Source organism: Bactrocera oleae, chromosome 3 (assembly GCF_042242935.1).
Source record: "Bactrocera oleae isolate idBacOlea1 chromosome 3, idBacOlea1, whole genome shotgun sequence".
NCBI lineage: Eukaryota > Metazoa > Arthropoda > Insecta > Diptera > Tephritidae > Bactrocera > Bactrocera oleae.
This window is the reverse complement of record NC_091537.1, coordinates 84,820,164-84,845,536: the sequence shown is the minus strand read 5'-3', so window position 1 is coordinate 84,845,536 and position 25,373 is coordinate 84,820,164. Positions and strand designations below refer to the sequence as shown.

The window sequence follows — 25,373 nt, the reverse complement described above, 5'->3', positions numbered from 1 at the left end:
CTCTGTACGAATAGCGCTCAATGAATTGATTTTGCACCCACACATTATTACACACGTATACTTATTTTACAGACACATAGCATTGCGTGCATATAACCACAAATGCTACAATTTCATATTATTTGGAACATTTGTATAAATATATATTTTTAGTACCTGAATTTTATATGAGGCTGCCGGCGTTATAATCGCATTTGTAGCAAAGTTTCTATATTTATATTTACATTATATTTGCAATATATTAATGCGTCTGTGTGTGTGTTCTTTTGTTGCCTCAATCAGCGTCTGCCACACACAATCTCTCTTCTCACTACGATCTTAATTATTTATTTACTTCTTTTGCTGCGTTGAATTGAAGCGTTGTTGTTGTTTTCACGTTATGGCTACTATTTCGTGTGTGTGTAGGAACTTACAATATGTATGTAAATAGTTTTGTATAAAGCAGTCTACAGTTAGTTTTTATTTGCATTTGCATTTGTTACTTTTATTTATTTTCCTTCATTCAATTCATTTGGTTGCGCTCATTCAATGCACTCAAATATTTATTTTATGAATAATAGATTATTAAGCAGTAATTTGCTTGCCACCAAATCATGCGCTTCAATTGCACGGTTTTCCCTTTCACAGTACGTATGTTTATGTGTGTGTTTCGTTGCGATTTTAGTAACATTTTACGCTGCATGAATTTGCATAGAGCTCTTATTTTACCGTTATTATTATTATAACTATTTTTATTACTTTCACTTTGCCTCAATTTTGCATTAATGGCTGGTAATCGGTTGAATACTCACATTTATTTGCCTTCGTTTATGTTTTTTGAGAGCTTCTGTAGAATATGTAGCTTGTTTGTGTTATTGTATTCGTGCTTTAGCTTTGCTTTTGCATCATAGCCTTGACTTTTACACTTTTGCTTTGCCTTGCCATGGCTGTTAGTGTTGGTTATTGTAATATGCATTTCTTTTGGTAACGGTGTAATCTGCACAAACCCATCAAGCGTACCTTGCGGCAATAGCTTGAAGCCTCTTTGCATTGTTCAAAATCTAAAGCCGTAAAAGTGAAAACGTTATTTTACGAAATATTTTAAAATATATATTTTTTTTCGAACAGAATAAAGAAATACGCTTCAGTTAGTGCAATATAAAAAATCTATAGAAAATTATTACATTCAGAATCTGTTTTGAGCTTATATATTTTTTCAAAATGAGAGTTTCGGATTTATTGCTTTATGAAATCTTAATAACTGTTTTGATGGCTAGGTGATGTTGAGAGGCAATTAAAAAACTTGATATTCGTTGAAAAAGAGTGAGCGAATATTCCTCGAAGAACCCTTTGCGGTGTTGAATTTTTTAGTTAATGGTGAAGATTCCAATATATTGACCCTACTAGCCAAAAATACCTTCATCTTAAACATAATGGTTTGGAGAATAAATAAATATTTCAAGATGTACACTTTCCTTCTTTGTTTGTTTATTTTTTAATTTTTTTATGATTGGTTCGAAGTTGAGAAATGAGAAGAAGATATATCTCCAAATTGCCGCAAAGCTTTTCAGGCAGTATCCTAGGCTTTGGGTGGCAGATGTAGCATCTTAAAATAACATCTATATTTACTTTTATAAGCAAGCGTCAATCGAGATGCTTAGATAACTAGAAACTCGAACTAAGGTGTCTGGCTTTGCCTTCAGTAGACTATCAATAATTTTTTATTAGGCTCATTTATATATATATCGGTGTATGTTTTTCCATAGTGACTAGATGCAACATAGGGCTTTGAATGGAGAATTGCTGTACTTGTAGAGTATGAGGATTAGTATCTTGCTCAGACTTGCTACTTGATACTTTATTCTTGCTGAAATTATTATTTAAAATTTCTCTTATTGATATAAGAAGAATGCAACAAGACACAACGTGAACACATGAAAGAATAAATAATTTGATAAGATAATCTACTAAAATTCAATCTGCAATTGCTACTTTATAATAAAATGTACTCAAAATACTCTGCTCACTTTTTGCAAAACTTGGCGGATTCCGCACACTTTCATAGTGTGATTTCCGTCGCATCAGTGTCATATGCAAAGTGACATTTCCCCTCACGCTTCTGGATGGCCGTGTTGCGTCCAAAACAACGTGAACGCTGACACAAAGTCCACTCACCAGCCTAGCAGCGGGCACATTATTCCTGACCGCACATATCGAATGTGTCAGGAACGCTTAGTCCATAATCCTCACAGTACGCATTGTCGAGCGCCTCGATGGCCGCTTCTACGTGCGACTCCAGTGCATTGTGTATGGGCGTGTGATGGCGCAAACGCAAGCAAGCTATTGAGCGACTCTATGATATGAAAAAATGGTTGAGAAAAATATTATTAAGCCAAATATTTTTGTAAATAAAACTCAACACAACACAAAGATATGCATAACACTTCATGTACACACACTCCATACTTCACAGTATGGTGGTAACTCATACGCCATGTCGCGTTGTTTGTTTGCAATTCCTTTTATGTATCTTATACGGAAAATTAAACGGGCAAGGGGCATGAGCGATGCAACTCAATTGAACGTAAAATTAATGAGGCATGCCTTTCTATGTCAATCTTGTTTAATTGTCGCGTTTTCGAGAAAAATATTTACACAACTGGAAAATCTTCTAAAAATATCTCCATTTCTGAGGATTCTTAGACCTGCCGATGAAAATTGATTTTCTTATCAATTTTAATTAAGTAAAATTTTAAAAAGGTGGCAACCTTTCCTCTTAAAATATTAACATTCATTTTTTTAATATTACTTTTGAAGTTTTTGTTTTGATTCGTGACTTTATTTCAAAAATGTTAAATTTACTAATATTTCTCAAAAATTAAAATTTTTTTTGAACTTCTTATCACATTTATTTTTGACGCACGACTTACGTTGTTCTACACAGCCGACAACTTTTCTGACAGTGTTTTCAAATTCAAAGTATAAAAATATATTTTGATTTTATAGATTTGTTATTTTAACTTTGAAAACAGGTGGCAACTTTTTAAATTTTCCCCACTTTACCACCTACTATTTATGGTATAAACAGCAGCGCTTTGCCAACACTACTGAAGGCCGCGTTACCGCACTTCTCTGAACACGCCGACCAGTCGCCGAAGCGTCATGCGTACGTGACATGGTTACTAGTGGCTACCGTGGCTGACTCCGGCTCGCCCTGCTTCTGCTATTTAGCGTGCGGTGAACGTGTTGAGTCAGCTTCGTGTGTTGCGCCAACAGCTTTGCCAACTGTTGGCAAGCGTGGGTGTTGCATTAGTGACGATGCTTGCATGTTGCAAACGCAACGGACGTTGTAGGGGTCAGCAGATCGCAAGTGTAGATTTGTGGTCGCATCGGCTCAGCCTATTCGAAGTTGTCCAAATCGATGCCGAATTGTAGACCCTTGTCGAACAGCATGTATTGTTCTCTCGAATTGTCAAATTTCTGAAAAGGCCACAAATGCTGCGGTAGCGAAAGTGAGAGAGAAAAAAAAAAGCGAAAACGCAAATCGGATTAGTAAATTGAGCGGCTTGAAAGTTGCACGATTCCTTTTTTTTTTAGTTTTTTATCTTTTGGTGGCAATGTAAGCAGCCTCTGTCCAAAATAGCGGCAAATCGCCACAAACTAAACTGAGTGTAGATACAGCCGTCATGCAAGCGGGAAGCAGTTTGTGTATTTTTGTTAAATTGTAAATATGGCTGTGTTTGAGTATGATTACCTCATGCAATTGTCTACAAGCACATAATAGCTGAACCCTCGCCGACAACTTTTCATCACTAACATCTATGTGTATATGTGTGTATGTGCATGCAAAGCTATAAAGATTCTATGCTAAGTTGTGGTCACCTGCATTGTAGGCGATTAGTTTACATAGCAGTCGCTTTGGCCCACTTTCTCTTCTTTCAATCACCCCTTCGTTCCATATTCGCCATTATACGGATATTTCGAGACCTCATCTTGTAACGCTTCAACTTGCTATGAGTGTGTGTATCTATAAGTTTGTTTATTAAGTGTTCTTTACACTCTGTCTGCTACTAACCGCAATCACTTTTTCATTATACTATGAGTACAACTGCCCTTTCTGTGACTTTTCTTGTTCTTTTAACTTTACAACTCATCTTTTGCTTTTACTTAAGTCTTCCTTCTAAAGTTATTTCCAAAATTCAGCGCACACAAAATGACCTTAAAAAGTCATAAGGCTACTTTTTGGGCATTGTCTAAAAATTTTGGCTATTATTTCAAATATATGTACCCAGTAGAACAACTGCTACGAAATATTGATTTCCATATCTTCAAGTGTCAACAACCGCCCCGATGGAAATTCAATAATGAATATGAATGAATTTATGTTACGACATTATATTATAAAAAATCAGAGAACTTCAATTTAATATTTTTATGGAAAATATACCCAAAAAGAAATACACAAGAGAAATATTTATTTTCTTAATGCTTGCTTATCAATATATCTTATGGAATATGTATATCCTGATACAATCTTGTTATCATAGCGGCGTAAAATGTTTCACAAACAGGGTTCATTCATACATCATCTTAATAAAAAGAACATAACAATGACCCATTCAGAAACTTTGTTTTTGAGGTACAAAAAGGTTTATGTATTGTGCCTATTAAATAAATTATGAAACTAATCTAACGTCAATTAAGCTGATTCTTTCGATTTCGAGCTCGTTTATACTCGAAAAAATTCGGTTTGTTTTTCGTCGATTTCGCAGGGTCTATACCGCAAATAGGAGAATCAGCCGATAACCGCATAAAAAGGCAAACCGACTATTCACCAAGCACAAGAGCTCACCACAACTAATGAACTGACATACATACATATGTATTTGTGTGTGTCCAATTTCATTTACAGTTGGTGTGTCCAGACAACACAATGGCACCACTCGTACAAGGCTTGCTGATTTCCCATGAGTACGAGACGTAGCGACAGGCTCAGAGTATGCCGGAATTTGTTGCAATAAAAAAGAACCAATATTACTACGAACACCAGCACGTTGCTGTTGCCACTTTGCTGCAGTTGAATTGTAAAGCAATTATGCATTTATTTGGCTCGGGAGGGATAACAGAGAATTGGCATTGCTGTTTTCAGACAACCAGTACCTTTTTCAATTTTCAACTACTAGGATATACGCTTTCAATTGATCACACCAGCATTACCACCACTGTGTGAGTGTGTGGGCCAATGAGTGTGGCAGTATTGTCAAATTAAATTACTCATATCGTAAGCCGTGTTTATTTGTACAAATATGGCCTCATATGCAACATACCGTATAGGAAACTGCTAATGGGTTCACTAATACATTCACATTTATTATATCAGTACTGACAGTCTTATGAGCAGTAAAATGACTGTCAATGTTTACGATTTTTCCCAAAGCAAATTCTGTATACGTCGAAAAGAGACAGCATACATTTCCAGAGAAGTTTGGAGAAGTTGTAAAATATTTATGTAGCTGTTATTTTGTGCGATAAACCAAAACTGTAGCGTGCTCCTGTGCCATAACTCTTTTTGTGTTAAAAAAAATAAATAAATAACGAAAGAGTTTTCAAATATATATTCAAAGTTATTATGAAGTTAAGTTTAAAATAAAATTATATTTTTAGTTAATTTTCATTTTTTTTTTCAGGCAGTTTCAAATTCCGAAATATTCATGAACTGAAGAAATACGTACAGCAGAGCTTTTGAGAAGAGTAAGCATGCAATTAAGTACAAATTCCTTTTCATAATTTATTATTGTTCACTTGTGATAGATAATCATAACTGAGAAACTGCAGCTATTTCAGTCATAACTGACAATTTTAAGCTATGATGGATTTATGGTCAGCGATGACTCAGATAAAGACATGAGAGTGAGCAGTATAGATATATAGTGAATGAGTTCCGAATATCCATGTGTTAAAGAGAGATAAAATATCACACACATACGTTTGTTTACATCAAGAAAATGATAGAAATTTTGTTCTGCGCGCTGACAAAAAATTTTCAGCTGTGACTGTCATATCACCAGTCAGATGACTGTCACTGTTCTTGTAAGGTAAAATATCCCACATACATATGTCTGTTGGTTACATGAATGGAAACTGTGGAATAAATACATCATTATTTATGCTGTTGCCAACCGACTGAGGTTGCTGTGAAAATTCACTGCAATTGTGTAATGAAAATGAGCAATCACTTTATAAATATTCTCTACCCCAATGGACCGACAAGTGGGTGAGTGCTGGTAATATTTGTGTTTGAGGTAACACAATTTTATGCGTACGCTGCGTCGCAGTAAATTCTTTCATGATTTCATAAAAAGAAGCATTGATGCCTGAATGTCCATACTAAATACTATGAAACAGTATTCATATTTATTTAAATAAACTTTTCAAATTGAGTTTACTTTTTTACTTAAGCATAATCGATTAGAAAAACAATGTTTTGTAGTCCTTTATATTAATTCGGGTATAACATATGGCATATGACAATCAGACATAATTTGTAAATATGCGGACAACTGTGCAAAAACGTCTGAGCTTAAGTTTCGTTAAAGCTTGCGAAAGTTATAGTTTATATTATACCTTACTGATTACTCGTATACCTCGCTGAAATTTTGACATCCCAGAGCAGCTGGTGAGTTTCGTGACAGTATAGTTTTTCATGTCCAAAGTGTTCTCACAGAAATGAAATTATCATTTTAGTACTAAAAACTGATAACTTATTATATCTCATAGATTTGTCCCCGACTCGTTTTTGAAATTACAATACAAGAGAGTGAGTAAAAGCAAGTGTAAAACTGAAATACGGATAAACCTCCAAAAAACTCTATAAAACTATAAAATTAACCTCTTTCGTATGAATACAGTAAATATTTACTTTAAAAATTCTGATATATAATTTCAAAATATTTTATATTAACTATAATCCTCATAGCAAACGTGCCGAAATTAATTATTGTTGAAAATTTAATTGTGCAACTTTGGGAATTATACAAAATTAAATTACACTTGGCGTTGAAAAATACCGCCGTGACGTTGAGTTGTGTATTTGCCCATATATACAAATGGCTATCATTGATAAACTGCTTATACCACACACACTCATAAATGCAGAGGCACACGTAAATATATACATATATAATATGTACGAGGTGTGTTCAAAGGAAACGGGGAATTTTGATTTTTCGCGGACTGTGCACATTCGTTTATCGAACAAGCGAAGAAAACATCGAAACAGTGGAAAAAATTGTTTTTGAAGATTGTCGAATCATTATTAGGGAAGTTGCAGATGATGTTGGCATATCAATCGGCTCATGCTATGCATTTTTCTCGAATGTTTTGCGCATTAAGCGTGTGGCAGCGAAGTTTGTTTCGAAATTGCGATAATGCCACATCTCACACATCAATGTTTATTAGTGATTTTTTGACCAAAACCAAAATCGTAATCATGCCTCAATCACCGTTCTCACTAGATTTGGCTCCCTGCGACTATTTCCTATACCCAAAACAGAAAAAAGCAATGAAAGTAAAGTGTTTTGCCACAATTGATGAGATCAAGTCAGAATCGAAGAAAGAGCTGATGACCATACCGAAAACCGCATTTCAGAAGTGATTCGAGGATTGGAAGTGTATTATATTCGAGGGATATTACTTTGAAGGGTACAAAATAGATATTGATAAATAAATAATTACTAAATAAAAATAATTGAAATTTCACCTTTTTCTTTGAACACACCTCGTACATAAATCTCTACAAATTTGATTTTCTGCATCAGCATAGCTGCCGGTGCATTTCACGCGTTACGCAGCTGGCTGTATCTGACGATGCTGCCGAAGCGGCTTTAGCTGCTGCCATCGCTACTGCTACTGCTCCTGCTATTGACATTTTGCGTTGGCGCGCTTCAATTGCTAAATATGTCATTTTAAAGTCGACAGATAAGTAAAAGCAGGGCTGACTGCCACACTGTGTATTTAGGTCTGGCTAATGAGCTCGCAGTTCTATGACGTTTTCTAAACAGTTAGTTGGCAGCTGAGCGAATCAGACATCCATATATGTATGTATTTAACATATGTAGTATGTATGCACGCATGTAGACCATGGGTGGATGCGTGCGTGCTCTGCTTTACGTTTGCCATTTGATGTTTAGCACTTACTAGATCGTCAAGCGCGAGAAACTGCAAGTTGGATTTAGATTTTTACAGTTTGGGTGGCATATTTATATGCGAATGTGCTCAAGTTTATTGGTTATGGCATATAACTTATAAGTAGTAGAGATTTTTGGGTATATGCATAAATATCTGGAAAAGAGTTTCAAAAGTAATTGACAAGAAAATATTTAGTTTAACGACGTTATGATGTCGATTTACGTATGAAAGGGGTTTTCTGATAATTTAGTTTGTTTATATTTGCGAGTATGCTTATTGAAAAATATTTTCAAAAAAGCTTATATGAAAACTTCTACTCATTCTGTAATTATAAGCCATTTAAGATTGTAACTCTCCGTCGGTTCTCGAGAGCGAGCTTTTGTCCAACTCGGTTTTCTCCTCAAGGGTTTAATAGCAATTGCTAATTAACTAAGTAAAGGACTTCAACTAGTTGTCATCTCACTCTTTAAAATAATAATTTTTTTTTGTGCAAAAAAGCAACAAAAGATGACAAAAAATCATTTCTAGGTCTTCATTTCTGTAAAAAATACAATTTTCAATGATTTTTATAGCATTTAGATATTGTATTTGTATTTACGTCGTATTGTAAACATACAAGTATAATATAAGTAATTTGCAACCTTGTTCGATCTCACCCAAAAATTGTGGTTTCCAGAATGCACACAAAATGCTTAGTCTGACTGTGTTCTGCAATGTAGAGTCGTTAATACCTACGGTGTTTTTGCTAAAAAATTCTTCAAAAACGTCGAATTATTAGTAATTGTATAAAATACCCTCAAATTTAAAAAAAATACTATATTATAATTTTAATTTTCATATTTGGACAGAGCCCTATATGAACCACCCTGCACTCCCTCTTATCATACTTAACTAAACAATTAATTTCAAAAACAAACAAGAAAACACGTTAACTTCGATTGCACCGAAGCCATAATACCCTTCACAAATACAAAGGTTCCTTACAAGCACTTGATTCCAATCGTTGAATTTGTATGGCAGCTATATGATATAATAAACTGATCTCAACAATTTCTTCGGAGAATGCATTGTTACCTTAAATAATAACTCATGCCAAATTTTGTGAAGATTTTACGTCAAATAAAAAAGTTTCCCTTATAAGCACTTGATTCCGATTGTTCAGTTTGTAGGGCAGCTATATGCTATAGTGATCCGATATAGGTCATTCTGACAAATGAGAAGCTTTTTAGTGAAGAAAGGACAGGTGCAAAATTTCAGATCGATAGCTTAAAAACTGAGGGACTATTTCGCGTATATACAGACAGACGGCTGAACATTTATATATATATTTTATAGGGTCTCCGCCGTTTCCTTCTGAGCGTTACACACTTCGTGGCAATATACGCTGTTCAGAGTATAAAAAACGAAAACATATATGTATATATCTGTTTGAAGGTAATACATACAATTATTTACATTCAATACATAATTGTACATTCGGATGATTTTTATGCTTCTCAAAAAATTTTCTAGTTTCTTCACCATAACAAATTTTTACTGCAATTAAATACTTATGCACTAATTAACACACCAGAAAAAGGGGTTTTCTGAAAGTTTTTCTCATAAGTGAAAATATTTTCCAAACAAAAAAATTTAATTGTAATTTTAATAATTAGAGAAAAATATGGCATTTAGTATTTTTGGTTGTCAGAAATTTCGTACATCCGATGCGTTGATTGAGAAGCTTATACGTGTTTTTTCTTTTCTCTTTATGATAGCTAGTTAGGAAATTGTAATGTTTTGCATGTATACCTTGATGCATAAACTTCCACATGGTTGACACTGCGTATGAGTAATATTAATTGGATTTGCCTCACATAGAGGTAGCAAAGTCTAGAAAAACTCTTTTACACAAAGAGAAGCGCGCCGAAGCATTCACTATATGCTAAAAAAAGGTAGCGGTTAGCCGTCAACTCTGCTACAACTACAACAACCACAACAACACTCATACATATTCCACGCTTTGTGCATTCCTTAACCCCTTGCCTTGCAACCAACTTCGCTTGGGTATGTATCTCTTTGTTAAAATGACAGACGCGCATCCAAGAGCTGGCAATCAATCAAGCAAGCATGAACGGCAACAAGAAAAACTCTTATATGCACTCGCGCCTGCGCTTATTAATTGGTTAGTGGTCTGCTGCTGCTGTCATCTACACACATACAAACAGCCATATGTAGAACGCCTACGGGTTCGTCACCAATGCTATCAAAGTTGTGCTTTCGGAAGTTAATAAAATAATTGAATTGACTTGCGGTTGCCGGCATATCGAAATATCTGTGTGGAAAGAGAATTTGGCGTGGCGTTTAAAGTAAGTAAAATGTGGTTGGACTGATATTTGCGTGTCGGTATGTACGTTTTGGAGTGTTAAAATATTCTTACATATTTTTTAGTAAATTTATTTGCAAGTACAGACGGTACGTAAAAAATTAATATTGTTCGAACATTCGTAGAAAGTTTATGTAATTTATTTACTATATTTAATCAGTACACTCTGCTTTTGAAGTTATCTCCGCTTATTCTGCCAATAACTATTTTTTAAGGTTTTGAATAAGAGTCGAAATTGAAAATGTTCACGATTGGTTGGAAAGTTATATTTCATAGAAGTAAGGCATGATTTTTTGCAACAATATCGCAGAAAAAGAGGCAAATGAACTCTTTTAATATTGCCGGCCAGAGTTATTGATATTATCAGCAATTTCTACATTTTACGCATAAATTGAAACTATCTCGATCCCAAAATTTTACCTCCACGCCTTAATGCGCATAGAACACTTTCTCGAACACAGTTGTCTGCATACACTCATATGCATGTGGTCTCAGCGACACTGCTGCGTAGAGACATGCATGACTACCACTCAGATTCATTCATTTGCATGGCTCGAAAATTATTAATAAAATTGTGGCGGTCGCATAGCAGATAGCGATTTGCTCATACACATATGATATATAAGCCGCACTTGCACACATTTACCGAGGATTGCCTATATGCCGGCGCATAATATGCCAAATATATGTGTATACATATACATATATGCGTTAAATTGTGGCAATTGTATCGGAATGGTTATCGGCATGGCAAATAGCTTTGTTTGCGCGTTATGCCATGCATCTATTGATGTTCAATTCCGTTTTCTGTTGTATAGCATATGGTATGCTTGAATGGTTTTTGGCCACCAATTGGCATATGTTTTCGCACACAAATTCATGGAGATATAGTATGAAGATGTTGACATAATTAAAATGCACGCAAATTTAGGCAAGCATTTAATCTCGTAATTTATTTAACAGAATTTCAAGAAGTTTAAACACGTTTACTCGCAATCAAACATTTCATAAAAACAAGAAAACAAATTAACTTCGATTGCACCAAAGCTATAGTAAATATCCTTTAAAAGTTTGTATGACAGATATATGCTATAGTGGTCTGAACTGAACCATTTCTTTGGATAATATATTGTTGCCCAATACTCATTCCTAATTTCGTGAAGATACCTCGTCAAATAAAAAAGTTTTTCATACAAGCACTAGTTTCCGGTGGTTCAGTTTGTATGCGATAGTGATTCGATATCAGCGGTTCCGGCAAATGAGCAGCTTCGTGGTGTGAAAAAAAGTGTGGGAATTTTCAGTCTGATCTCAAAACTGAAACACTACTTGCATACAAACGAACGATAGGACAGAGGGACAAGGCAAAATCAACTTGGCTCGTCACGGTAATCATTTATGTATATATTTTATAGGGTCTCTCACGTTTCCTTCTGGGTGTTACAAACCTCGTGGCAAGCTAAGTATACTTTTGTTCAGGGTAAAACATATACCATTTTAATTATTGGGATAAGAGAGTGGAATTGAAATATAGCGAGTAGAAGAAATGTATGTAGCTAATCGAACTATTTTTTAAGTGTTTTTTAATTTTTGCAAACGAAATTTTGGATCGAATTATTTTCTTGTTGTTTTTTACTCTGAAAGAAATCGTTTATAAATGCAATTTGAATGAAAGTCTATATAAGCTACATGTTTTTTAACTAACTTGGCTGGAGTTAAAACCCATCAAACGCGTATACTTATAAAAACACATGCTCTCACAAAGATTTCACATTTTGTGGTATATGTAATAGAGTGGAACGAAAAAAATTTTTTTTTTTTGCTCAGCCTGAGGTTAAAATCTGTAAATTATAAAAAAAGAAAATTTTTGGACAAAAAAAATTTTTTTTTAACATCTAGAGGCGGGCTACTCACTTTTATAGTAAAGGAACAATTTTTGATGTGTTCTAGAAGCTGTGACTTATTTCGGGGCAATTAAAATTTATCAACTTAAAAAAATTTTTTGTGGTCATTAATGGAGTTTTAAATAAAAAAGTCTTCAACGCCTTTCCCTAAGTTGATATACTCACATTCCCCTAAAGGACGATAAAATTTTCCATTGTATTCATTGCTTACTTTGTGTGTAGCAGCCGTTAAGATTTTATGAGCTGGTGATTTTCATTTGCTAAAAGCTTGCACTTTGTTGCTCGTTCGTGAATTCTTGGCAAAAAACAATACTGTAAGCTTGCCCCAGCATCCGTGTTCGCTAGACATGCAGTCATGGCTTCGTGTGACTTTTTCCTACTTCCAAAAATAAAGAGATCCTTTAAGGGCCTACAACTTAGATAAAAATCGCTGGAAGATCCAAAGGTAAAAATTGAATCTGTGAAGTGCTTCGATGATTGGAAGAAGCGCAGGCTTAAGTGCATAATACCGAATAAGAACTATTTTCCAGGCGACAACATTAATGTCGACGAATGACTAAATATGTTTTTCAAATAACGAAAATTCCTGTTATTGTATTTTTTGAAGACATTTCGTGTTTATTAACAACTATTTTGCCTATAACTATACTTGTTTGTCGCAGCATCAATATTTCATCGCTTCAAAAACATGATAGTAGCATAGAACGGATTAAATTGTACGAATGGAAGAATAAATAAATGCATAAGTAATGAATTGTACAATTGAAAAATCGTGTTTAGCAATCAAATGCATGCTAAATCAATCAAGCGCAAATATTTTGCAAATTCATTCTAAATAATGCAATAATTAATTCAACTGGCAGAAAATAACTGTATGACTAAATATTATATATGCACATATGCGCAAGCCGGCATGAAATCAGGCGATATGAAATCCGATTGCACAAATACTGAAGTGAACGCATGCGTATTGCTTAATTATGGCTCAGCGTTATAATAGCTTATTAGCAACCTACATGCATATTTGTGTTTATGTCTATATGTAAGTGTATTGTATTTGCTTGGTATTTGTGTAACTTACAGTTAAGAGAAACGCTGCAAATGAGCTGAACACAGCTACAAATATAGTTAGGGATTTCTAACAGTGTTATCAGTTTCTACAGTTCGTCAATTAAGAGCATTAGTACAATTGTACATACACACACACATATATACTTGTATATACTCATACAATAGAATAGTGAAATGCGAAGATGCATTTACGTAGAACAGATCGAAAGCTGGAGTTCATAGTCGGTTGTACTTTGGCTAAAGCTGTTGGTTGGCTAATAAAGCTCTGCAGCTGCTTTAGCTATCATAGCGTTTAATCAGCCACAATAATGCAATTTGGAAAATGATATTATCGCAGCTGATTTTATTGGTTACGTATAAGCAGTGATCAAATTGTGAATACTAGTCATGCATAAATGAATATATGTATGCTATGTACATACTTATGTGTGGTTGTATGTATGTGAGCAGTTGCTAGCGAAATCATTGTCTATTATTAGCTTTTGTTTGAGCTTTATTGTGTATTATTTGTCTTGTCTGCGAAGCTCAGCTCAGTTGATAAATGTGTACAATTGCGTTGGTGGTAAATGTTGTTGCTATATTAAGAGTATGACATTTATTGGAATGTACGAGGGTCTTATGTTCAATGCAGTTAATTTATTGAATCATATACTCGTATGTAAAAGTACAATAAAATATGTTGAACATAATTAATTTTATTGTAAAATACTTAATGCCAAAATTATGTACTGAAAAATCATAAGTTATGAATTAATGGCATCGGCATTACAAAGTCAATGAATATATTAAATAATAAACTCTTTCACATACTATTGATTCGATATAATCGTATAGTGATCCTATATTATATTTTTGTAAATTTGTACAATTACTTAATAAACCTGCCAATAACAAAACTATTGTTTGAATATTTTTTAACATGACTTTCTGTTGAATTAATAAACTTCAACTCTATTAGTTTGCGAAAAGAGTTAAGGATTCACCAAGTATTTTTCGGATTCTACCTTGCTAAATTTAAAGTATTGGACAACATTAAAAACTACTTAAAAATGGGAAGTAGTAAACTCAAAGAACTTTAATTTAATTCTTCATAAATACCCTATTTGTAGTATTTACGAACATAAATGTATGCATTTGCACGCATAAAAATGTTAAATTAAAATTAGAATCCTTGAGCATCCTAATGTGAAGACATGTGTGTGTGTGTATTAAGGACATATTTCCTTAAATTCGGTACAAAAACAAACAAATAGTATCAAATAAGTTGACTTCATTTAATTGCCACTAAGAAGCGATATGGACAACCTTATACAAAATGCATACGTTGATTGCTTGCCAAAAGGGTACTCATACAGGTTCATTTAATATACACTTATTTATTCACTATTCTAGATAACTGCCTAAAACTTAACTTACTGACATCTTCTTGCCTTCCAGCTGCTAATTAGATTTTCATAATTTGTAACTGTAAATTAGTGTAGAAATTAAATGATTTATCTGGTCTTCTACTGCTAATAGCTTTTGTGTGTGTTTTCGTTTATATTTGTTGGCATTTACTGGGGATATTATTTGAATCATAAGTATACATATTTACTAAGACATACAAAATACAATATATAATGCAATTACCCCTAAATCGCTTACAAAGCTGAAACAGTATGACTATTAAATGGTATATACATATAGGACATAAGGAAGGACTAAAAGCGGGTGTAACCGTACATTTCCTATCTTGCTACTTACCAGGTTTAAAGCTGGGGAATTACCTTATGCACAACGATACATTATTATTAGAAAAACACGCACTTTCCATTAGGATAACTCACATATTGATCAATATATGCGGTGTAAAGTCACCCGGAAGTTCGAAAATCTTTACATTTGGTATATGGGGAGTAAAGGAATTATTGATCCGATGTAATTTATTTTCGACGTATAGACCGAATATTATCAGAAAATGATTATTTCTGAATTTCTATAATATATCTCACAGATGGGCCGATATTTTTAAGAAAAAGTTCGCAATATGAACTGGGGTTCACATATTCGGTATCTGGGTGTTTGAACAATTTTGCTCCATTGTGAGCAATTTTTGGTCATAAGATGGCACATCTCATAGCCACTATTTGCTTGTTGTTTTTAAATTTTATCCAGATACATCGGTTGTTATTAATTTATAGATTTATCGCACTTTTAGTAGTTTTTAACAAAATCGTTATATGAGGAGTGGGCGGGGTTGTAATTCAAATTCACCTATTTTCACCGGGTGGGCAGGGATGGCAAAAATATTTACGCTAAGCGAATTGGGTTATTATAATAGTAAGGAGATATGTATATTAAACTATTAAGGGGCGTGACCCACTTTTAAGATTATTTCAACCATACATGCTTCTTCCTGGTGCAAATCGTTGTACTAAATAACAGCCTTGTATCTTATTGTAGAGCTTAGTTATTAGCAAATTATTGGTTTTCCATTAATAGCGTTTTGTGGGCGTGGCAGTGGTCCGATTTTTCCCAGCTGCAATTAACACTCCTAGGGTGACAAGAAGTATGTGTATAAAGTTTCATCGAGATATCTTAAATTTTACTAAAGTTATCGTTTGCACGGACGAACAGACAGACACTCGATCAGATCACTCGAAATTCAACTCGTCTCGTCTGTAGCCACAAATTGCTAGAGTATAAAAATAATCGTATTATTTTTGAACAACTACTAGGCTTTCGCTAAACAAATTTCGAAAAATGAAAATGGAAAATAAGTAAAGTAGACTTGGCAAAATGAAGAGCATGCGATGAAAAATATTTTGCATTGCAAAGAAATTGACCAGCTAGTATAAAAAGTCCATTCATGTTGACGATGGATTTTTATAAGGGATTTCTTTATTAATTTTATAAATTTACACTCGTGTCCAATTAACAAAATTTTCAAAATATTAATCACAAATACTTTTAATTTATTGCATTTGATTTAGTTTATTCATTTGAGTTGCAAATGCAAATTGGGAATAAAAACTTGAAAATATTCGCTATGAGTAAAATGTAGAGATATATCTACACATATGTGATATGTATTTACATATTGATATAAATCCAGATTATCATACATCATTATAAGCCCGTTAAATGCGTATTTTCAGTAACTGTTTAAGAATTATATGAAATAATTATTAATTGTCACTGGTGCTGAACGAGTTAATCTATTTCCACTTTTCTCTTCATTTTCGATGACCAATATGACCGCGGACAACATGTTAATGCACACATATATTCATATATCCGCACATAGCAATGAGTTGCAACAGTTGATGTCATTGCTAGCGGGTGGCAACCGCTTTGCTACAATGACAATGTCAGCAACAATACGTGTGAAACGCAGTTAAATTCGTATTTTGTTTGCATATTTAATAAATACATTTTTGTTGGCTTAAAAAATTGGAAAATATTTGCACGCATACATATATGACCTTATATATAAACATAAAAATGTTTACAGTATTTAATTGTATCAATGTATAAATATTAATTAAAGTAAATTCATTAACTGGAATTGAAGCAGGACGAATAAGTATCAAAAGGAATATACCGTTCATTGGTGAGGTTCTTTATATATAAAAGGGATTTTGTTTTAATTAGAAATAGCAATTAGGGAACTCTGGGTAACATTATATCTAGTAACTAAGTATAGCAGAGTAAGTATAGGTGCAAATCGAGAAGTGGGTAAAATAAAATTCATATTTAATTTGTATATATTTATGCAGGACCACTATGGTGTACAACAACAAAATATGACTATAAAAACCAGTGTTGTGCCGCTTTGTCGACATTTCTTAAATTACTTTGCGCTGAGTTGAAGCTAAATGAAAGCTTTTACCTCATAATTTAGTACTAAACAATGAACTGATTTATAAACATATACAAACATGTAGATACAAACAAGCAAGTAAATTCGAGGTGACAAAGGAAAACATCAGCGCCCAAAGGCAAACTGTGTTTAGGTCATGGTTGAACAACAATAGCTAACACAGAAGCATTTATGCAAATGCACATGGCTAAGTTAAAAAAATGCTTAGTCAAGAGGATAAAAAAAAGAAAAATGTTGTACTACTAAAAATTGCCCGCCACATGGCTGTCATAAATTTCGCGTTGCACTACCTTACAAATATAAACACACTTGCATTTATATTCATACATATTATATATAGATAAGTAATCTGTATATGTGCACACCAGTGGCAAATTAGCTCCACTCGGAATGTATATACAAGTATGTATGTATGTCACATAAATAGCTGCCAAACACAAATTAGCGCTTAGGCACGCCATTAGATTAGCTTCTCAGCTGTATAAGTATATGAAAGAGACGCTATGAGTAGCATAAATGCTCAGCTGAGATTCGTTGAAAAATGCAGCTGCAATCATGCACATACACACATGCACCGGGAAGCTTCAACTTCATTTATGGGAGCATAAAGAGTGCATATCATTGTATACACACATTTACACACAGACGCATTGATATGCTTACATATTTGGTTGCTTGCTCGGATACGGGTTAAGTGGCATGCGATCACTGGTTGCCCTCTGCACTGGAAAGTCAACATTTGCATGCAAATGCGGAATGCGCAGAGTGGAAAGCACACTTACATACAATTATACTATGTGTATGGTATATATGTGGGTATACAGAACATTCGTACATAAAAATAAACCGTTTTTCACTGCTTTCAGCTCGTTGTTTTTATACCCTGAGTAGAGTATATTAAGTTGCCACGAAGTTTGTAACACTCAGCACATAACGGCGGAGACCCTAAAAAATTATACATAAATGACCAGCATGATGAGCTGAGTTGATTTAGTCATGCCCGTCTATCTGTCCGTCTGTCTGTATATATACAAACTAGTCCCTCAGATTTTAAGCTATCGATCTGAAATTTTGCCTGTCCTTTCTTCACTAAGAAGCTACTCATTTGTCAGAACGGCCAATATCGGATCACTATAGCATATAGCAGCCATACAAACTGAACAATCGGAATCAAGTGCTTGTATGGAATATTTGTATTTGCGAAGGGTATTATAGCTTCAATGCAAGTTCCTTTTGTTAGCTGGCTCACTCAATTTTTTTTCACGATGAAACCAAAAATACTCCTGCACTTAATTTGTAGCTTTGCAGTGGGCATTAACTCATTGTTGCCGTTTTGTTTCAACAATATTTTAAGAATTTGCTACAAAAGTATTTTGAATTCACAATTTTGTCGTTTGAAATTTAAAATTTTATATTTCTACTTGTATAATTCTTCAATACAGAAAAGCGTTAAGCTTTTTGTGTCAGCAAGGCTGACTAATTTAGATAAGGCTGAACAATTTAATATTATATGATATTTTTATTCTGTGCTGAATTTTTGATTTTTTTTTTAATTTTTCGCATGTTTTTAATCACAATATGGCAACACTGATATAAAAAGCAATACTGCTTCTCCATTGCACAATTTATACGATATATTGGTTTATGTTTCAGTATTCATTACGCAGAAATTTACGTAACTATTTACTCAACGTATGTTGTAAAAATATTTTGACAATAATTAACAGTTATTGCTATGCAATTATGAAATTGAGTTTGAAGTGACAGAGAGTGACGATGCAACAAAAAACCACTCAATAAAATAAATAAAAGGTGTATACCTACATAAAAGTGGTAAGCTAATAGCTGCGTGCTGACGTCCAAACTTATTCATGCATTTCTATGAATCTCTATGATATCTAGCATATATTGAATATATTTATATGTCGATATATTTTTACACATATACAGGTCAAAGGTTATCAAAACACTTTTTGTAGGTTACTTATACGCCATGGATGCCTAGTTGTTGATGAAGAATTGAGAAAAAAGAAAGGCATTACATTGTTCTATTGTATTTCTACACTTTCTGTGCTTTAACTTTTCAATGCAGTACAGAGAAAACTTTTCAAAATCAATGAATTCACTTTTACATTTTTCGCAGAAACTGGGTTATAAGAAAAATAGCGAAAGAAATGTTTTTTTTTTTTGATGTATACTGTATGTATGTAGTATGTGTATATACTTAATATTGGTATATATGAATCTCTAAAAAAACACATACATATTTAAAGCCACATGCTCGCTTGATTTATTAGCTAAAAGAAATTCAAGCAGAAGTTGCAAGAATGAGTATAAATATTTTATTTGCGATCTATTCACTTAGAATGCAGTTAAGTTTATACAATTTTATTATTCAAAAAGTTTAAAGTTGCGATTGTGAAGAATATTTAAAATTATATAATGTTGATAGAGTTTTAAAGGAAAAAAATTCGAACGCTTTTATACCGCATATAGTTTCCATGCAAACTAGTCCATAAAAATCACAATAAATATATTCATAAAATACTTGTATATTTTTCGTAAGTAACCCTAATTCGACTTGAAGGTTATTTATATCAAACAACGTGGCTAGAAAGAGCTAGCAAAACTGTTTTTGTTAATTGCAAACCGTTAGCCGGGTGCGTTTCCAGATTAAGTTATACATATAGTTGCTATAAGAAATGCTACTGTGAAGAGTATCATAGCTCTGGTGTAGCCGAAAATAGTATTACTCTTGTATTAGGTAAATTTTGATTTATAAGTTTAACAATTTATGAAGCGTTAACATTATAGTGTGTCTTAATATTCAACTTGATTATATAAATACTATTTTGTACCAAGTAATTTTAATTTTTGTATAGCGAAAATATTACATATTATTTTATCATAGTAATTTCATTATATATAAAATTAAATCGATTTCGGTTTGGATTTCTCTATACTTTTTTATGTTATACTTTAGAAAAGTTTATGAATCGATTTTTAAAACATTTTTGTTTACGTTGTTGTTATTATATGTATATACTATTTTCAATTATCGCTTATTATCGTTCACTTTTATATCACTATATTTATTGGTTCAGAAATATGCTCACAATGTTAAAATAGCATTTTTCATAGTCTATTGTACATTCAACACAAAGGTGAATATTTAAGGGTCCTTTATACTCACCAACTCATTTACCATATCACTATCAAAACAGAAATTCGGTTACAAAGCGTATTTACCAATAACATTTAATGTATCCTATGCTAATGATAATAGCAGCTGCTATCTAGTTAATGTGTTATTGCAATGAGCCGTTGATATAACATAGCCTCATAACCACAAACTTTAATGCAACGACACGGTTATAAACAAATTTCGTTGAAAATTCTATATTTGCAGTTTTCGTGTTTTGTGTATTTTGGTTACATTCGTGAGCCGCGAATACACGCGCATGCGCAACTCATTAGAAAACCTCATACAGCCGTCGCTGCACACCATTTGACTGCATTACAATGGTAGTTAACAACGAAATTTAGTGCTTTTCGCCGCAAAAGCAATGAAATTGTCCACTCTAATTGTCGTAATGCGACGATGCGGCGGAGGATGTTTTGTACGAGTACGTGAGTAGTTTTATGCGTTTGTATGCATGAAAGTGTACGCGAGCGTGTTCTCGAAAAGCAACATAGAAACTAGGATCTGTTGGACCTACAAACCAGAATAATCGTTGTTGCATGTACACATTTGTTTTTGTGGGCAATTGTGCTGCACATAAACCAACTTATTGTTGTTGTGCCACATTTTTGTTTTTTAGTGTGGTTTGTCAAGCGCAAATTGTTGGCGGCAGGCTTACAAGGCCACGCGCTGTCACGTTGAATGATATATTTGTGGGTGTGTGTATCCACTTTTTGTTTCACAATAAAGTTGTCAGTGTATATTACATATGTATGTATATATATTAGTATATATAGAGATACATATACTTTTATTCTTTCATTTCATACAAAGCTTTGTTGGCCAGAAACATGATATGTAACTAAATAGCGAAGCGAACTTGGCACTATTTATTTTAAGAATTCAATGATTTAAAATTAGTTTTAATATCTTATCCACAACACCGTTCCTAAGTCTACCTAAATAATTAATATCAAATAAGTCAAAATATTATTTTTTTCCTCAAAATGCCATTGTTTTTTCATTGACGTGAAGTAAAGCGTTTGGTAGAAAAAGCTTTGGAAAACAAACTACTCTCTGAAAGTCACAACGTGAGCAAAACATACGGCAAAATAAATACAAATATATATATTTGCAGCAATACATGCAAACTGCAAATTGTTTTGCACTGCGCGCATTTATGTCCGATTGTGGGCAATTTCGCGGTCTAACTATGAACACAAGCATAAGCACATATATTAGAGGAGAAATAGTGGTTTCATAACTGGCGCTAGCTTAGCCTGTGAAAACCCACTAACCATTGATTGCATACGAGCGCGATGTTTTTTGCTTAAAAAATAGGCATTCACAGCGTATACGCAACTTAAGTGGAATCGCATGGAGAACACCACGTTGTATGAGTAACTTTTAAAAATTCTCTTAAATTATATTTATATATTATATTAAATAAAAAGTTATAGAAAATCAAGTTAATTTACCTAAAATTTAAAAAAGTTTTGAAAACGTTTTCATGTGGTATTTGGAAATCAAATCAGTTTAGTGTATGTGTTCTACAGTTATAACCGCCCAAAAACATATGGCAGTTATATCGTTGTCCAAATATATACACAAACGTGCATACATATTTATTATTGTTTAGAAAGACACAAGAAAAGGAAAACAAAAGAAAAACGGAAAGCGGTGGAAAAATTGCTTATAATAGCAGCACCAATTGTTGTTTTCCTATTTATTTCCATTTTTCTACACTTTTTGTTCTCAGTTGACTATTTATTATTTGCATTCTGTGCATTCATGCTTGAAACATTTTGTTGCTGTTGGTATTTACATCGTTTGTTGCTATTGTCGTGCCATGCAAATATGCCAGCGAATTGTGCACCCGTCGATGCCCCATCCACTACATACAACACCGCCAACTAACCTAGCACTTGCACTACCTATTTGACATCGCTGTAGCATCGGTTGTTTAGAAGCCAGCATGCGCCTGTGGCTATGCTATTATTTGCTAACTGCCGCGCAAATATTATTCTTTTCATTTTCAACTATTCTGCCCAGATTTAGTTTTTATTCAAGTTTTTTCTTTTATTTGCATTTGTGAATTTTTCATATTTTCAATTTCATTTCCATTTAAATTTTTCTGCGTAAAATAGCAATTGCTTTCGCTTGCAAATGATTGTGTGTCGGAAGTGAATGCGTGAAATTAATTGTCTTTTTAGAAAGAACTATGCCACTTAAGTGACCAGAAAATTAAATTAAACAATTGCCGACAAAATAAATTCAACCGCTGCTGTTCTAACTACAAGTAGTACAAGCTTGTAGTAGTTTGAGGAGAATTAAATGGAAAATGCATTTCAAGCAAAGAAGGAAGACAAATTACCAATATAACCAAAAAAATTAACTTGAATTACAAAAATGCGGAGTTTGTTGTAAATATTCCCAAAAAAAAAAAAACAAATCGTTTTAAATAGATTAAATTATTTTAGGTATTTTATTCGTATTCTTAATCTGAACCAAGTTTTTTTAATGCTTCAGCTGTTTTGTAGAAAAAACAATAATATAGAAAAATTCTTCTGTTTAAGTGAAAATAAGCAGAATTTAAAGCTGCCTCTGAATTTTGCATAAATATGATTATGTATCCTCATTATCAACTTCAAGTACTTTACGTCGGCTACGGTAAAATTTTCTGGACCTGTTACAATTACGATTTCTGTTGTCGACTCAATTTCATAAATTTTATTCAACCAACTCTTAAGTGCAGCAACTTTGTCACTTTCTCTTAAAAATGCAGTGTTATTTTTGTTATTGTATTAGTAGGACCTGTGCACTTTTTGTGAGGGCTGCTTTTGACGCGGTTGAGTTAACTGGAGGTATTTTGTTGGCAATAGTTTGCATTGATTCATAATTTTGTGTATTTGCGAATCGTCTGTCTGTCTTTATTTTAGAAAATTTCTGTCACCATAAAGTGTTCTGAGTGCACTTTTTGTGTTAGGTTTTTGGTTTCCGCACAACTATTTCGACTTTCTCTTGCGAAGAGTTATTATTTATGTAGCGAACTTTGTTGTTGTTGTTTTTTTCAATAGCTTTAACAGCATGCCCTCCGTGTGCACCGTCGCCGCAGTTGCAAGCATTTATAAATATATGCAGTGTTTTTTTTTTGTTTCTAGAGGAGTTGACGCCGGCATCTGTTCTAATTTCAGCTGTCGAGTGGTTTTAAGTTGCACTTCATCTCTGTTTCAGTGCACTCTGCTTTTGTTGTTTTCTGTTTTAGTTACTGCTGCCTTTTGTGTGTTGGCAACAATTTTAACTTCTTTCAGACGGCATTTATTACATTGCATTCTGCTTTGAAAAGTTCTCTTTGCTGTCGTTGTAGGAGGTGATTCTGTTATTAATTTCATTGTTGGCAAATATGTGAATCGATTATTTTATATGGAAATGTATCAGCACATTTATGATACGTATTACTTAAGATTTTGTTACTGTTACACTGTGTATGGAATTAATGTTTTTCGGATGCACACTGTTTCAGTGATTTCATTAGGAAATAATTTAATTCATATATTATTTAAAAAAAATATTTATTATTTAACTTGTCTAATACCAACTTTCAAACGACAAAAGATTTCAATAAAACGAGATGTTCTTATTAAAACTTTACATATTTCCAAAATCTCAGGTTTGGAGGCACATCTATACTAAGTCACTGGCCACTTTTGTGTAGTATTGAGTAATGATGAGCATTATATCATATATTTCGAATATATGGATATTTCTTACAAAGATGGTGTAAATTTGCTGGGAATATATGTTGCTTGAAACTTAATATATATTGTAATGGATTTATAGGTTCTGTATGTTTTATATACTCTTGACTGCATTTGAGAACATAAAGAGCTCGATTGATTTGTAGTTTCCTCAGAAGCCTTAAAAGCTGTAACGACCTTTCTTGGGGGTAAATGAGGTTAATATAGACGTCTCTAATAACTAAAAAGATGCCAAAAATTGAGTAGAAGTTTTCATGTTTTCTATAAAGATGTTTAAAAGAAAAATAATAAAATTATAAAGAACTCAGAGCAATATAGTAAAACCCAAATATATTGTTAGTATATATGTACTTGTAAGGTTTGGTAACAGAAAACCGATTGGTAACCGGTTCTCAGACAGCTTTCGGAGTAGATAATTTGTAAATCTCTATAACATGTGTATATACCATATATATAACATTATAGATATTTCTAGACTTTGTTCTTGACCTCAGTAGCAGAATCTCTAATAGTCCCGTACATAATAATGTTCAATAAATAATTTTAATATGGTCAACATAATGCCAAATTTTCTTAGAAAGTTTAGAAAAAATTTAATTAAAAACTTCAAAATTCCAAATCAACATAAAATTTTGCAAAACTTTGCAGAAAAAATATTTATAATTCAATCAATGGTTGATGACAGAATAAAGTATTATAAAGTATTGCTGACAATTTCATATTTGATCGGTAACAACATTTACACTAAACCTACCGACATATTATATAATATATACCTATTTTTACCGATGTCGCTCAAATCACCGCTTTTGAAATAAACATAATAGTCTTTTCCAGTTGATTGTAATTAGTACAGCGAAGAAACAATAAACGCAAAATAATTATCATATAATAATTAAAAAACATTTATTTTTCGGGCTTTTGGAGTACACTTTAATCAAGAAGACTTGAAACTGAAAAATTATATGTTACTTAAGTAATTTACATACATATCCTTAGTCAAACTAAAAAAAAGAAGGTATTCGTCGCACTTTTTACAGATGCAACAAACATATTTTTTACATGTAAA

The 25,373-nt window shown here is 33.1% G+C and overlaps 1 protein-coding gene across 2 annotated transcripts in view; it reads right to left on the bottom strand.

Annotated features, from left to right (window-relative positions):
* The window catches only part of LOC106627093 (uncharacterized), a 37,282-nt gene that overhangs the window by 1,020 nt on the left and 10,889 nt on the right, over window positions 1–25,373 (bottom strand). Inside the window, exons 4-5 of one of the 2 annotated variants that reach the window (XM_070107089.1) lie at window positions 2,007–2,332; window positions 792–1,040 (exon numbers count right to left, since the gene is read on the bottom strand). In XM_070107089.1, coding sequence (XP_069963190.1) covers window positions 2,174–2,332 — 159 coding nt within the window. In that variant the 3' untranslated portion in view covers window positions 792–1,040; window positions 2,007–2,173. Of the gene's footprint in view, window positions 1–791; window positions 1,041–2,006; window positions 2,333–2,994; window positions 3,478–25,373 lie in introns of those variants that run through there. The other variant, XM_070107090.1, reaches the window with a different exon arrangement.